Source organism: Cyprinodon tularosa, unplaced genomic scaffold (assembly GCF_016077235.1).
Source record: "Cyprinodon tularosa strain WSP-4 unplaced genomic scaffold, ASM1607723v1 ctg108, whole genome shotgun sequence".
Lineage (NCBI taxonomy): Eukaryota > Metazoa > Chordata > Actinopteri > Cyprinodontiformes > Cyprinodontidae > Cyprinodon > Cyprinodon tularosa.
The window spans coordinates 1,707,276-1,721,907 of NW_024037871.1; the positions used below are offsets into that span (position 1 = coordinate 1,707,276).

Genomic DNA, 14,632 nt, shown 5'->3' on the forward strand with positions numbered 1-14,632 from the left:
GTCCAATCAAACAGACAGCAGCAAACCATTTGAAAACAAATGGCGCCTTATCACCAACTTAATGCTTTTTTTGGCTATATATAGTGACTTTTCAGATCCCTCTAGCGCTTTTATTTCAAAAAAAGCGCCTAGCACCAAATCTAGCGACTTTTTTCTGCTACTGCAGACTTTGGCAACAACATATAAAAGCACTGAACTCTGCTCTCCAGAGCGAGTAGATTCGTAAACCTGCCTCCTGCTCTACTCTCTCTTGTCCGCTGTCATGATTCATGCAGGGCAGGCTGCCTGCACGCTGCACTGCAGCACAGAAAGAGAGAGAACCTTTAAACTTTGAATCCAGATTGCAAATTAATTGCACAGGTTTAAAGCTCTTACTAATCTCGCTCAAGGTTACAAAATAATTTATAAAACCATTTTTATAAAAATGAACTATTGCTTTTTTCAATTTCTCCTCCTGTCTGCACTGCTTTCTTCTTCTTCGTGAGGTTTTTTCATTGGTTGGCAAACAATTAATGGTGAATTACTGACAATAACTGGCATGGGGTGTGGAACTAAATGGCTGAATTATATGTATTTTATTTACTTGTTTCTATCTATAAAAGATAATACTCTTAAAATTCCCACAAGTTTTCCCTTCCAGCTATCTTTCTGCACTGCTTTGACAGACCACAAAAAAATCTGAATCGCCTACAGCTGGATGATATGAAATATGCAGATTGGGTGATGACGTCATCTACCGCCTTATAGCATCATTTAGGTCAGCCAATAGCAGCCTTTTTTGCTGGAGAGTTGGCAACAGTGGCGACTAGTGTGCACAAAATGTTGTGACCAAAAAAAGTCTTTAAAAAAGTATAATTAAATTAAAATGGTGTGCCTCATTTATGTAATCACTTAGCAAGATTTACCCTTTTTTAAGTTGGTAATGAGACAAGGGAATTATTTATTTATTCTTATTTCTCAAGAGTGCTTAGTTCAGAAATTTGTTGATGCTAAAAAAAACACTGTCGGTAAGAAGAGGGAGTAACAGAGAACGGCTGGCAGAAGTCTCAGCTCCTGAATCGGATCAACGGTGAGATAGGTGCGTATAGCTCAGCGGAGCTTGAATACCCAGCTTCCCCGCTGCAATTCCTGACAGATTTCTGAAGCAGTCTTAGAGTTGACAAGGTTCTTGTTCTTCGCATATCACATACTGCTGAGTTCTTTCTATACTGTGGCATTTTGAAACACCTTTGTCAAGAAGAGTCAGACTCATTGCAGCCATGCAAAATTCTTCAGGCAAATGTTAGGACAGCTCAATGACAGCACCAAGGGGGTATTTCATAATTCTGATATTAAAAAATATAGTTTTGACTAGTTCAAATTAACTGAAATATATTGATTATAATTCAGGATGTGTGAAACTTTAAATGGCAAATCAGAGACTTAATTTAAGATATCTCAAAATGCATTTTTGACTATCCAAAATGTGATAAAGATATCTTGAACTGTTATTTTCCCTAGGCGTAATATAATTTCAGATAGCTTAAAATTAAAGGCAGGCAAAATTTAGTAGATAATGTTTGTCATTTCTATTAAAATTTCTGTATCTCTATAAGGGGTCTGTATTATGAGTTGTCTTCTCAATTCAGAGGGCCCCATGCCTGTCTTTGCATAGGGCCCCAAATTTCCTAAATTGCCCCTGGGTCCATATTTACAACAGAGGAAAACCCAGGTGAAATTAAAAGTTAAAAGGAACATGTCTTGTTTTATGAAACTTCCAATATGTCAGCGAGAAAACATATCAGCTGATGTAAATCTCCATTGTATAGTTCCTGTATAGATATTTTCACTCCTCAAGTTTCCACATTTTCCATGACTGACTGATTACAGCAAAAAAAATAAGATCCATAAAGACCAATATGTTGTCTATACTAACTTACAACACACCTCTGAGCTTAAATACTCAACTCTGTAAGATATCTATTATTAAAACCAAACCGGATTTATCACCATACTATACCCCTTTATTTACAAAACACTTTTAATTAACAAAAGTTATCCAAGTGCTGTACAGACAATTGAAAACAAAAGTAAATTTTAAATAGAAAGTAAAATACAGACAAGCTAAATTTGAGATTAATAGTAAAAAAAAAAAACTGTTAGAATAGTTCAAATTTAAAATAATGTAAAGTTTATTAAAATAGAAGATTAAAAAATGAAATAAAGTAAATATAGTGTCAAGCTCTCAGGATGTACAAAATGCCTCAGCAAGCAGGTGTGTTCTAAACTCTGAAAGAGAGGAGTCTGGCCTGACATTCAAGGACAGATTATTGCACAACTGTGGAGCTGCTACAGCGAAGGGACAATCTCCTCTTTGCTTCCACTTGGATTTAGGGACAACAAGGAGCTGCTGGTTGGCAGACCTTAGGGATCAGGTAGGTACAGTGGAAAATAGATCTAGAAATAAGTTAAAATATCTTAAATTAAGTGTATTTACCTTTAATTTGAGTAGATAAATAAGATGATTGCCAATAGAATGAGTATATTTACTCTTAAATCAATTGTTTTTTCTTAATTTAAACGTAGATTGTCTTGTTCCATTGGAAAGTGTCTCACTCACCTCCTCAATTCTAGAAAAAAATCACTTATTTTAAGAAAAAAATGACTTATTGAGATTTCATTTTTTTTGCAGAGTGCTGCTTCTTATAAAGGTAAAAGCAAATAAGAGCAATTTAAAAAGGATCCTAAAACATACGGGCAACAGATGGTATTTTAAGTTCGGAGTAATGTGCTCAAACCTTTTTGATCTAGTTAAACGTTGTGCTTGACACTGCAAAAACAATCTCTCATAAAAATAAGTCAACATTTCTTAAATTAAGTGTATTTACCCTTAATTTGAGTAGGTAAATAGGATAATCTTCCATTTGACATATTCTCAAAATAAGATAATTTGATAATATTCACTTGAAATAAGACAATGCATTTATTTTCTCTTATTTTAAATGTAAATTGTCTTGTTCCATAGGCAAAGTGACTCACTTACCTCCTTAATTAAAAAAAATCACTAATTTTAAGAAAAAAAAGACTTATTTAGATTTAAATCTTTTACAATGCAGTATTTAGCAAAATCTGCTTTTCTGTTAAGACTATTTTCATTTTAAAACTATCAGTGTTTTATATGGATATTTTATTTATGTACATTTAATAAATAGATTTAAAAAAAAAATTAAATGTACTAATCGTCCTAAAGTATACAAATGTGTACAACAAATTACTTCACAATAGTTTGATATATTTTTACTGCTTATATATGTAGTTACGTGTGTTTACCTGCCACTCATAGTATGGCGGAAACTCTAAGGAGGCGGAGCCAATGGGATTGATAAGCACCATGATTGGTGTAGCTTTTATCCAATCATATTCTTCTATCTGTTTGAAAGGCCTCTGATTGGCTTATTCTCATAAGAACTCGTCTTAACGTCATGGTCTGCTGCATTTGGACGTGAGACGCATGTTTCGCATTTACAAGGTAAACAAAGTAATTCGTTTCTTATTTCCTAATTAAAATAACAGTAATGTCGCGCGTTAAAGTTTGAAGCTATAATCGTCGCTATTTCCACAGTTTAAATGTCAGCAAACTTTTATAAATGCCCTCTCAACGATGACGTGCAGTGTCGGTTTTGTAACTGTCCCCCAAATGTCAAGTGTGCCTTTTCAATGTTTTGGATGCTAGGCTGAAAAGATTGAAGGCAAATTCTGAAGAACTCTTAAGAATGATTGTATGACATGATTATTGTTGATCAGGGGTAACCTATTAAGAATCAGCAGGGTCTGAATAAAGAAAATCAACAACCAGTCATTTTTTATTATAATCTGTTACTTTAAACAGAATTTAACACTGAAATAAAATGAGGTTTTTATGCATCCATGTTATACATTGAATTTATAAAAAAAAAAAAAAAATCTATTTTAAAATCTAAAGTGTTTTTTGAAGTAGAGAACAACAATTGTTCAGTTTGGTATATAGACAATTTCCTGATTCACATATTTTATAAAACACCTGAACTGACCATTTTGACACTGACAGTCTTTTTTTTCTGGCTTAATGAGAGCAGTGGGCTTTATGCTGCCCTGCAAGTTTTATAAACCTGGGTTTGAATGGAGACAAAGCCATTCTAAAGCACATATCAAGGTGATTATTTTGAGCCTGGATCCATATTTATTTTTGATTATGTTTATGGTGGAGAATCCTGCTTCACAGCAGCAGGTTGAGCCAAACATACAAAAAATGTGCCGGGTCATCTTTGAGCACAACATTTCACTTTTCTTTCTCCAGTTTACCGCAGCTCTTCCAGCAGTCCACACTTTCACTTTTTCTCATCATCTTCTCCTTCTCTCCCATCGCCCGGCTTGCCACAGGTTTCCTTGCTGTATCTAAAAGTTAAGTAATTTGTATCACGTGTAGCCTGGTCCCGGTCACTCTGGAGGGCTTTACCATATAAACAGGAGAAGCGGCGCAAGTGAAGTTAGACACTGCTGTTGGACAACATGCAGCAATTTATAAATGTTTCAAATCAGGTTGGGTCCGGACCCTGGTCTGCTAATCTGTGACCTGTGTTGTAGAGAAACCACACGATAATGTCTGATTCCTTCACTGTAGAACAACTTGGAGTTTATTTTTAACTGAAAACAAGCGTTGACTGGTTTGAACACTTGTTTGTTTGTGGTGTTTCACTTCACCTCAGTAAACAAACATATTTTAAATAGAATTGAAATATTAAAATCCTGAAATGGAGTGGAAATTTATTAAAGCCACAGTAATTTGATTACAATGTGATTAAGAGTCTTGTTTTGTATCACAAAATGTGTGATCAAAATGTTGTCTATTTATTATTATTATTATTATTATTAATATTATTATTATATATGATATTTATATATATATATATATATATATATATATATATATATATATATATATATATATATATATATATATATATATATATATATATATTATAAATTTATTGTTGTCATTTCTCCTTAGGGTGAAGATTCTGAGAAAATCAGAAAGATGAATAATAATATAACTTCTGAGCCCAAGCCCAATGGCATGAAGAAAGGAGGAGCCAGGATTATTGTGGACAGTGGTGATGAGGTTCTAAGGTAAAGACATTGCCTAAAAAATGTAAAAAAAAATTACAAGGATGTTTTATAAGTGCTGATGGCTGTTCTTTATGTTTCTCTTTCAACAAGTCCAACTGACCTGTCTGAGATGTTAGCTGAGGGCACCAAGGAGGCCCACGACCGAGCAGAAAACTGTCAGTTCGTCAAAGATTTCCTCAGGGGCCGCATCATTAGGGAGTTGTTTAAGGTTGGTTTATGTTTTTCAGATTTTGGGGAGTGTTGACCTTGTGGTTAGAGCAGTGCACTTGTGCTCTGAGAAGGTTACAAGTATTTTTTTTTTTATCTAAAATCACGATTCTGATCTTATATGTATTTTGTAAGAATGATTTGCAAGTCTCTTGTAATTATAACAAAAGGATTTCTGTAAGTGAAACGGTTCTAAAAAAAAAAAAAGGACAGAAAAAAACAACATACAATTTTGGGGCTAATCATATTTGTGAACTATTAGTTTAACTACAAGCAGGTTTGCAAAGAACATAGACATACTCCTGAGATATAAGTATTTTCCCTGGCCATGTTAGTAGTTGGATTCTTACTGACATTCTTACATGGGGTGGACAGGTGTCTTTTTGCAACTAACGGCCTCAAACAGGTGCATCTAATTTACGAGAATAAATAGAGTGGAGGTGGGCATTTTGAAAGGCAGATTAACAGAACTCTAGCTGACATACAGGTGTTCAAATACTTATTTGCAGCTGTGTCATACAAATAAATAATTTAAAAAAATATATATTGTGTATTCTTGATGCCTTTTTTTGATGATGTCTCTCACAGTGGACATGCACCAACAATTACAAATTCAGACCCCTCCATGATTTCTAAGTGGGATAACTTGCAACATAGCAATGTTCAAATACTTTCCTCACTGTTTCTGTCCCTCATAACTTTGAGACGCAGGTTACACATCCAGTTAAACGCTTAAACAAGATGTCCTTTCGATGTGGTTTTCAGACTCTATTTACCTCAAAACAGCCTAGCAGGGCTTTATTAGCTTTCTGTGACTATCTTCTCACACACTTTATTACAGGTAGCCTCTAAAAGAGAGACTTATTTTCTGAGCAGACAAAAATGAGAACGTGATCTAAAGTACTCAGAGGATGCCTTGCTTTAGAAATATATGAGTCCTTGACATTTACATCAAGACTGGTACAAAATGTTGTTTTCTCTGGTAGAGTGGCCGACAACCATGTAATGAGCTGAAGTGTAGCAGAAATTGAGACTTGATTGAAATCACAGCATATTGCACAAACACACTGGAGTGTTGTGTCTGTAACCTAGCAAACACTGAGACATCACCCACCTCGTCAACAGCTGATGTTTAAGCATAAATTATTGCCAAAATAACACTGTCATTGACAGTATCTGTTGTCCCCAAGCACTGCTAATCCATCACCTTTCCTTTTGTTCGCTTTTTTTTTTAATATTTCTCTCATATGGTTAAAAGCCCTGCAGAAAGAGGCTGGCATAGGGAATTTCATCTTGCAGTCATGTATGCTTAGACTTTATCCAGCTCATTTCCAAAATATTTCATATTAATCGATATGAAATATAAATCGATGGAAAAGATGGCTTGAATTTCTTCCTTCATTTTTCCTCTCATTCTCTGCATCCTTTTACACTCATCTGGGATTCAAAGATGTAGCTGAAGTTTTATTTCAGCTTTTAAGATGATGATAAAAAGCTCTCTGATATAGAGGAGGACTAGTTATTATTTTAATTTGCCATAACAATTATTCCAAAATAAAAAGATGTAAGAATAAATCTTCCAGCTGCACAGCATCCACCACCCGTCTTTATTTTCCTAAAAAAAAATCTTTGTTCCATAAAAACAAAAATTACAGTTCTTTAAAGAATAATATATCAGAAAGAGACATTTTAAGATATCATGTCCAAAAATCATGCACATTTCAAAAATCATAGAAATCATGCTCACATTATTGAAAAAAAAATCTCAGCCATTTGTTTTTTTTTTTCCTTTTCTCTCAACAGAAAGGAACTGCAGCATTGTACTTTGTCTATTCCGCCATGGAGGAGGAGATAGAGAAGAATAAAGATCACCCTTATATCGCCCCAATCTATTTTCCAACTGAGCTGCACCGTCAAGAGGCCCTGGCCCAAGACCTGGAATATTTTTATGGAGAGGACTGGGAAAGCCAAGTAAATAAAAAAAATAACAGTTTTAACACAGTTACTCTGCTGACATTGATTAGCTTTTATTCAGGTTTTTTTGTTTACTTTTTTTAACCCTCTCAGGCTCAAATTAAATTGTAGTTGCAGGAAAAATCTGATATTTGGGGAAAATGAACACATGGGGTAGTAATATACAATTCAGACTTTTTTTTTGAGAGAGACCTTCACATGCAATGAATTCTGGGATGTTGCAGATTTTCAACATTGGCCTGGATTGGTAAATTAACACTGAAGACTGAATCTGATATGAACATTAACTTCATTTGAACATCACAAACAAAAATTAACAAAACAAAATAAAAATAAAAAATGTTCTCTCACAAAATCAGAGACAACTTTTTCTCAAACTTTTTTTCCAACGACATCTCAAAACCTTTTGAAAAGGCCGTTTCTGTTAAACTGTTGCTCAAAATATAGGCAACCTAGTAGATAAAGCATGTAGCATTCATTGGTACCCGTTTGGGCACATGTTGCGAATCCACAACATTGAAATCGAGATGCCTCTGGTGAAAAACCCAGAAGAGATAAAATCTACTAATTGGCATGTGTCATATCTATACACATTCATGATTCATCTTATGTAGTATTGATTTAAAAATAATGGAAATTGGTTGTGATACTTACATGAAATTGGTGCTTAGAAAATCTGTTTCAGTGCCACCAAGGACTCAGCCATGTTGAAAGTGAGTCAGCAGTGCTATCTGGTGAGCTGGAGAGAAACTGTTTGTTGCAAATGCACAACTAAGTCCTTCTGTTGTACTTCTGAGTAACAAAAGCTCTTAAAATATGGATGTGGAGTAATTAGCTAAGTAGCATTTAGCTGTTGCAAATCTGCAACATCTGCCTGGAGAGGGTTAAGTGTATTATATCAAAATTTTAACTTTGAGTGCTAATTTGATATTGCTCTGAATTTGGAAAAGGACATATGTCTTTGATACTAATTTATGTCATCAGGAAGCTTTGTTACAGATAAAGTGCTAATTTGTAATGGCTGCATTTTCTCTGGCAGATCAGTCTCTCTGCAGGCACCAAGCCGTATGTGGACCGAATCCACGAGGTGGGAGAGAAGGACCCAGTGCTGTTAGTAGCCCACTCCTATACCCGCTACATGGGGGATCTCTCAGGAGGACAGATTCTCAAAAAAGTGGCCCAAAGGGCTCTGAAGCTGCCAACAACAGGGGAGGGTCTAAACTTCTACCAGTTTGAAGGAATTACCAGCCAAAGGGGCTTTAAGCAGTTGTACCGAAGCAGGATGAATGAGCTGGAGATGGACATGGAGACCAAACAAAGGATTGTGGACGAGTCCAATCGGGCCTTTGCATTCAACATGATGGTGGGTAAGCATGAAGGATAAAAGCAAACAGAAGGTTGAAGCTGACATGGGGATGTTGCTACTCGGAACAGGTCTTCTCAGAGCTGGAAGAAATCGGCAAATCTGTCAAAGAGGAAGGACAGGAGGGGCACTTTGGACATGGTCATGGAGAGATCTTTCAAGAAGATGATATCAACAAATGCCCATACTATGCTACTAAAATGGGTAAGATATCGCTGTAGCCCTTTAGTGTTCCTACCCAAAATATTTCTCCTGCACAAGTAGTCTCCCACACTCTTTTTGTGGTACAATATGTCAGTTATTAGGGATTTCTAGCACCTAAAGTTATCTTAGTTTCTATTCCACCTCAACTTATTTTGTGATGCTGAAGGGAATAACTTAAATTTAGGGATTTATACATGATAGAGTAGCAGAAAACAGAGTTTAGTTGTTAGGAAAATCAAAACATAGCAAAAAAACGACAACTTAATTCTGATTTTTACGAATGAGAAACTTAAATTTGCTGTGATTTTTTTTTTTTAGGCCTGCAACTGCAACTAAAGATTATTTGGCAAATCATTTTATCTGTTGATTATTTTTTGTATTAATCGATTAATAATCAGATAGCCAAAGATTCCTCAAAGAAGACTTTTTATTAAATTAGACCAGGTGAAACTCAAACTTTTCCACTTGAGGAGTTCTAGATAGAGCATTTTCACAGAGACATCTTAATTTTTTTTATCTTAAATTCAAAAGTGTTATATATTTTTTTAACTATCTTGGCATAATTACTGCTCTAAGTGGGTTCCTCTGTCAGCTACAGAAATGTTTTAGAGTCTCTATACTCCAGTTAGCGATTAATCAATTACTAAATTAGTTGATGATTATTTCAATAATTGATTAATCATGATTAATCTGATTAATTGTTTCAGCCCTAGATTTTTTAATGTAGCCCGGAGAAGTCACTAAATTGACAGATTTAGTCTGTGTGTGTGTTTTAGAAGGGTTTAAAAACAGTCCAGAAGAGTAAAGGGGGTGATTTCAATAATCTGGAAGTCTTAGAAAAAAATAAATGGGTATGTGAAACATCTGTATCTCCAGATTGTATTTTATATCTCGTATTCTAAATGTTGTGATTTCATCCTTTTATGCTCCATCTGGGGCTGATCAGTGACACAGTGGGTAGAAGAAGAAGGTTCCGGCTTTGATTCCCGGGCCGGGGTCTTTTTGCATAGAGTTTGCATGTTCTCCCTGCATGCGTGGGTTCTCCCCGGGTACTCTGGCTTCCTCCCACAGTCCAAAAACATGACTGTTAGATTAATTGGCTTCCCTAAATTCTCCTTAGGCGTGACCGTGTGTGTGAATGGTTGTTTGTCTCTGTGTTGCCCTGCGATGGACTGGCCACCTGTCCAGGGTGTACCCCGCCTCTCGCCCGTAGACAGCTGGAGATAGGCACCAGCACCCCTCGCGACCCCAGCAGGGATAGGCGTGATTGAAAAAAATGGATGGAGGCTCCATATTTCCTTTGTGTCCTTCCTTCTCTGTATCTCCTTGTTTCCTATCTTTTCTTCATTCCTTTCTTGCTGCCCACACCTCATCTTTGCCAGTTTTCATTGTTTCCCTCCTTCATCTTTGCACTATTACTTCATGAAAGGCATGAAGGAAAACTTCATGCCTTTCGTCCATTTCATTCCTCAGTCCATCCCTGACTTGTTTTGTTTTTAGTCTTTTTTTTTTAATGACTGGATTTTATCCCCTTCCTTCCTTGTGTAATAACCACATTCCTTATCTTTGTTTTCTTTTCTTGTGTCCTTCCTTTCCCTCCTTTACCCTGTCTCCTTTGCTCATGGCATACCTCTCAAAAGTCTTTCTTTGTTTTTGTCATTCCTCTTGTTTCTTTGACTATATATATATATATATATATATATAGTCTTGTTTGCTTGTTTGGGTTTTTCCAGGTTCCCAATTTAAGGATTGTGACTAGAAATCTTTTTACTATTTAAAATGACCAAATATTATATTGTAATATATTGGTATTGTAAAGTAAGTACCAATCTCTATCAATTGTTTTTAATCCTATGCAATGTGGATGAGCTCTAATGTTTAACTCCATTCTAAGGATTTCTTGGAATTAGTTGCCAATGATGCCCTTTTTTGTTGCTTAGTGGAGAAAAATTGTGTACTGAATCATTTTTTTTCTTATGCACTTTATTTAACACGTGATCCGATTTCTATGTCTAAACTTTTCCCTCTCCTTTCTGCAGCTATCAGTGGGAATCCCTCCTATGCGCTCCAGTTAGCCAAGATGTTTGTGGGTCATCTGCCCTGTCAGGTTGCTCTAGCTGCCTGGGTTGCTCTCTTTACTGGCTTTACAGCCTGGTACCTTCTGTGAGCTTGTAAAATGATTGTCACTCCACACATTTACCCTTCTTAGTTTGACTTGATAACCTTGCATATAATGCACTCTTATTGACCTGTAGCATTTAATTGTACCGTTTTAAGGGTGTGTTGGACCTATTTTTTGCTGAGTGAGTTTTTCCTTTCAGGAAAATAAAGCTTTCTAATTTTGCACTTTGCATTTGTGTCACCTCCATGATGCTTAGGATGCTGCATTCTGTCGACATTCGGTGAAGAAAAACCTTTTCATGGAGAGAAAATTGAAAAGCTTAAACTTGTACCATGTAATTCGCTATTTGATCTAAATACGCTCATGGATAGTGTTTATTGAATTGAAAAATGTGTTCGCATGTTTTGAACAGTAAAATGGTTAAATCTTACCGCAATGGGTTCTGGGTTGTTGTTTTTTTTTATGAACGAAAACACTCAGATGTTCTGCTTATTTGTCTTTAGAATGTTAGAATAGACAAAATAAAATAATAAAAAATATATAAAAAAATATTATATAAAGCTTGATCACCTACACTAATCAGTACGGCTAAACTTAACTCATTCTTTTTGGATTCACAGCGGGAGCAAATCAAGTTCCTTTCTTTATTAGCTGATATAAAAATTGCATACCTGAGAAAATTTAAGATTGACTTATATATATTAGATATGTCTACATTTATATCTCAAGTTAGATAATTGATATAAAACTAAGATACTTGTCTACACATGTCTACGCTTAGCTGCTTTTTGGTTAGTTATTCAAAAGAAAGGCCCAAATTTTCTATTTATTTATTGTTATCTTTTTTCTGATCCTCTTTGAATACATTACTCCTTAGAAACGCCAGGGGGCGCCATTTGTCAGGATCCAACAATAACCTCCCAAAAAAAAAATGTTATGTGGAAATTCCCCCACTGTCCAACACCAACCTTTGAAGTATATCATGAATTTCAGCTTGAGATAAAAAATAAAACAAATTAGAGTCTGTACATGCATGTTTGCAAGTTTGAGCTTAATTAAAAAGGCAGGTTGTGTTGGTGCAAATATGCTTATTTTATTTCACAGCAATTAAGGAAGTTAGAGCCCATTCCCTCTTACCAATTGTCACAATTATACAGAGGGTGAACTCCTTTCAAATATCCTGCAAATCATGGCTGACATTTCAACATAGCTTTATTACACACACAATTTGTAATCAAGATTGCGATTTGATATATTGTGCAGCCTTAACGGATTCAACCCACCTACTTTCTTTTTGTCAACTCTCATTTATCATTCATTCAGCCACAATAAATGCAGGATAACTTTGCTGCAGCTTTGTTGCTATTACGATAAAAGGAACCCACCTAGTTTATTAGACACTGTGGAAAACAAAATCTCTGAAACTGTACCAACAAAAAATGACTTTACAATTTTATTTTAATAATTTACAATGCCAACAAAATACATCTTTTTTTTATTATTTATTGCATCTTTGCCAAGTCAGTAACTGTCTTGTAATTATTTTAAACTTCCAAAGACCTTTTCAAAGCCTTCTTTATCCACCACCCGTCCAAAATGAGTTGAGAAATAAAAGGTGTCTGGACTGCTGTATCTCTTTAGTTTCAGTATAGCCTCAGTTGCAGAGTCTCCAGTGTCACCTATGGTCATAACGTCTGACACCTGCAGGTAGATGTCTTGGCGCTTGCCCCAGAATGTGAGGTGAGAAACTTTAAGCGTAGTCTGGGACGGATCCAGGTACATCATTCCCACAACTCTCCTAAAAACGTGACTGGCCGCATAGAGCATGACGCCAGCGAATAGTGCAATCCCAGATGAGTAGCCAACTAGAAAGAAGGAAACATGTCCTTGGAAGTAGAGGACGTACACTGAGGGCAAGAGCACCATAGTGATTGCCGTCTGAAGCAGCTTCAGCCTGGATATAGCTCTGAGGAGCTTAATGTATGGCAGGGTGTAAATCATAGAGTATTTCTGCGTGGACAAGTCCGAGTATCTGACCAGGGTGGTGACTTTCGGTGCAAGGGTTTCACAACGACTCCGAAAGATTGGGGTGTGAGCTGAACGACGCTGAAAACATGCTGAGAGAAGAGATGATCTTCTGGTGCAGAACAGGACCTGAGGAGGCAACCTGCTGAGAGATACTGGCCTGATCTGTGGAGAAGGAAGAAAAAGACTTTGTGATAAAAAGCAGTGCAATCATCTACTACTGATAGATGAGCTGCAGATAAATGTTTAGAAAGACAATTAGACGGCTTTAATGTCTGTAAGGTTCTTCTAGTTAGGCTTTCAACTTTCAGGAGCATTTTGAGTTATTAGCTAATATCTGCTTATATAGCTTTGTATCTGAATGTAACTTTAGAAACCTAAGTTGGAGCTGTTAACAGCAGGTTAACAGGAACCAGTGCAATTGAAATCTATGCAAACTTCACTGTGTATGAATATTTGGTAATAGGCTAAGGATTAAAAAGCTTTATTCATTATCTTATTAGTTACAATCAATCTTACAATTGACAAAAACTCACCATGACAGGAGACGGCACTTCCCTGGATGTTTCAGTTTTGAAGGTGTGATGGAAAATAAGTTTTTAAACATATTCAATGGAATAAAATAAAGATAAATGAATATGATCAGTAATAATAAAAGAAGAGCATCCCTGTGGTTTCTTCTCTATGAATCCTGAATAACTGAGCTGTTCTGCACATCCTCTCTGAATGTAGTTGGTCTTTTCTTGAGTGGCTGATCTTATGAAAAATAAAATGCAATTTGTTCTGTTTCTTTTTAAGGACCTTTCTATGGGTTTGAGAGGTAAACCTGGAAGCTTTAACAATTAAAATATTAGTGTTGGTATAATTATTCCTAAATGCCAACTGGATATTATTAAACTAGACGGAGCAATAATTATTTAACTTGTGAGAAAAACATGGACTAAAACTGAGACTAAAAAAAGCAGCAGGTAAAGAGAAAAGAAACCATTGGATGTGATCCAACACTCTACGGCAATAACTTAAGCTAGCTGCTGTATTTATTCATATTTACTCAAGTACTATACAACACATAAATAAGTGGAATGGAGTTGAGTTTTAATGTCTGTTAAATTTGAATATGGAGTGAGAGTGTGAAGACACAGAGATGGGTGAATCTCACTCCCAGTGGGTGAGAGTTGACAGCCCTGATTAACTGATGCTAGTGAGGAGGAAAGCTGTAGCTAGCATATAAACAGGACTTTGCCTATTTTTCACACTTAGTTAACAATTTAAATAATGTGAATTACTCACCATGGTGGCTGTTCTTTTTAATAAAAGGATTAAGAAAAAAATAGTAAAAGGCAACGTGATCAGAGTCGACTTGTGTTTAACTTGTGAACTTCCTACGAAGGTAGCCGATACATCGACCCGGATGAAGTTAAAAGGGCAAACCGTCAATTCTTTTTCAAATGCATTATTTTAAAAATACCTAAATAATTAAATCACAAACTGCATTTGACTTTTTACCTTTATTACTACTTTTATTTTGTCATAAATGCATAACTTTGAGGTTAAAGCAGTAACCCGGAACCTTTATTCGGACACTTCCGCTG

At 35.7% G+C, this 14,632-nt stretch overlaps 2 protein-coding genes across 3 annotated transcripts; one reads left to right on the forward strand and one right to left on the reverse strand.

Moving 5' to 3' along the window:
- The first annotated feature begins 2,394 nt into the window (after positions 1-2,394).
- LOC119787508 (heme oxygenase 2-like) lies at positions 2,395-11,236 on the forward strand. Of its 2 annotated transcripts, none has more exons than XM_038291418.1 (7): positions 2,395-2,414; positions 5,027-5,145; positions 5,236-5,353; positions 7,156-7,323; positions 8,366-8,689; positions 8,761-8,893; positions 10,933-11,236. In XM_038291418.1, the coding sequence occupies exons 2-7, from the start codon at positions 5,054-5,056 to the stop codon at positions 11,058-11,060; spliced, it is 963 nt and encodes a 320-aa protein (XP_038147346.1). In that variant the 5' UTR covers positions 2,395-2,414; positions 5,027-5,053; the 3' UTR covers positions 11,061-11,236. The 2 variants fall into 2 exon arrangements, with proteins under 2 accessions (XP_038147346.1, XP_038147339.1); XM_038291411.1 differs by lacking the exon at positions 2,395-2,414 and adding an exon at positions 3,444-3,508.
- An 847-nt stretch (positions 11,237-12,083) lies between these two features.
- Positions 12,084-14,604, reverse strand: tmem186 (transmembrane protein 186). Its single transcript, XM_038291451.1, has 2 exons — positions 14,331-14,604; positions 12,084-13,205 (listed from the first exon to the last, which is right to left on the reverse strand). Exons 1-2 carry the CDS (start codon positions 14,331-14,333, stop codon positions 12,555-12,557), a joined length of 654 nt encoding a protein of 217 aa, XP_038147379.1. The 5' UTR covers positions 14,334-14,604; the 3' UTR covers positions 12,084-12,554.
- Between the last annotated feature and the right edge of the window lie 28 nt (positions 14,605-14,632).

Coding starts and splice junctions, on each gene's coding strand:
- LOC119787508 (XM_038291411.1), top strand. Junction 7,324..8,365: donor GAGAGGACTGGGAAAGCCAA/GTAAATAAAAAA, acceptor TTTCTCTGGCAG/ATCAGTCTCTCTGCAGGCAC. Junction 8,690..8,760: donor CCTTTGCATTCAACATGATG/GTGGGTAAGCAT, acceptor TACTCGGAACAG/GTCTTCTCAGAGCTGGAAGA.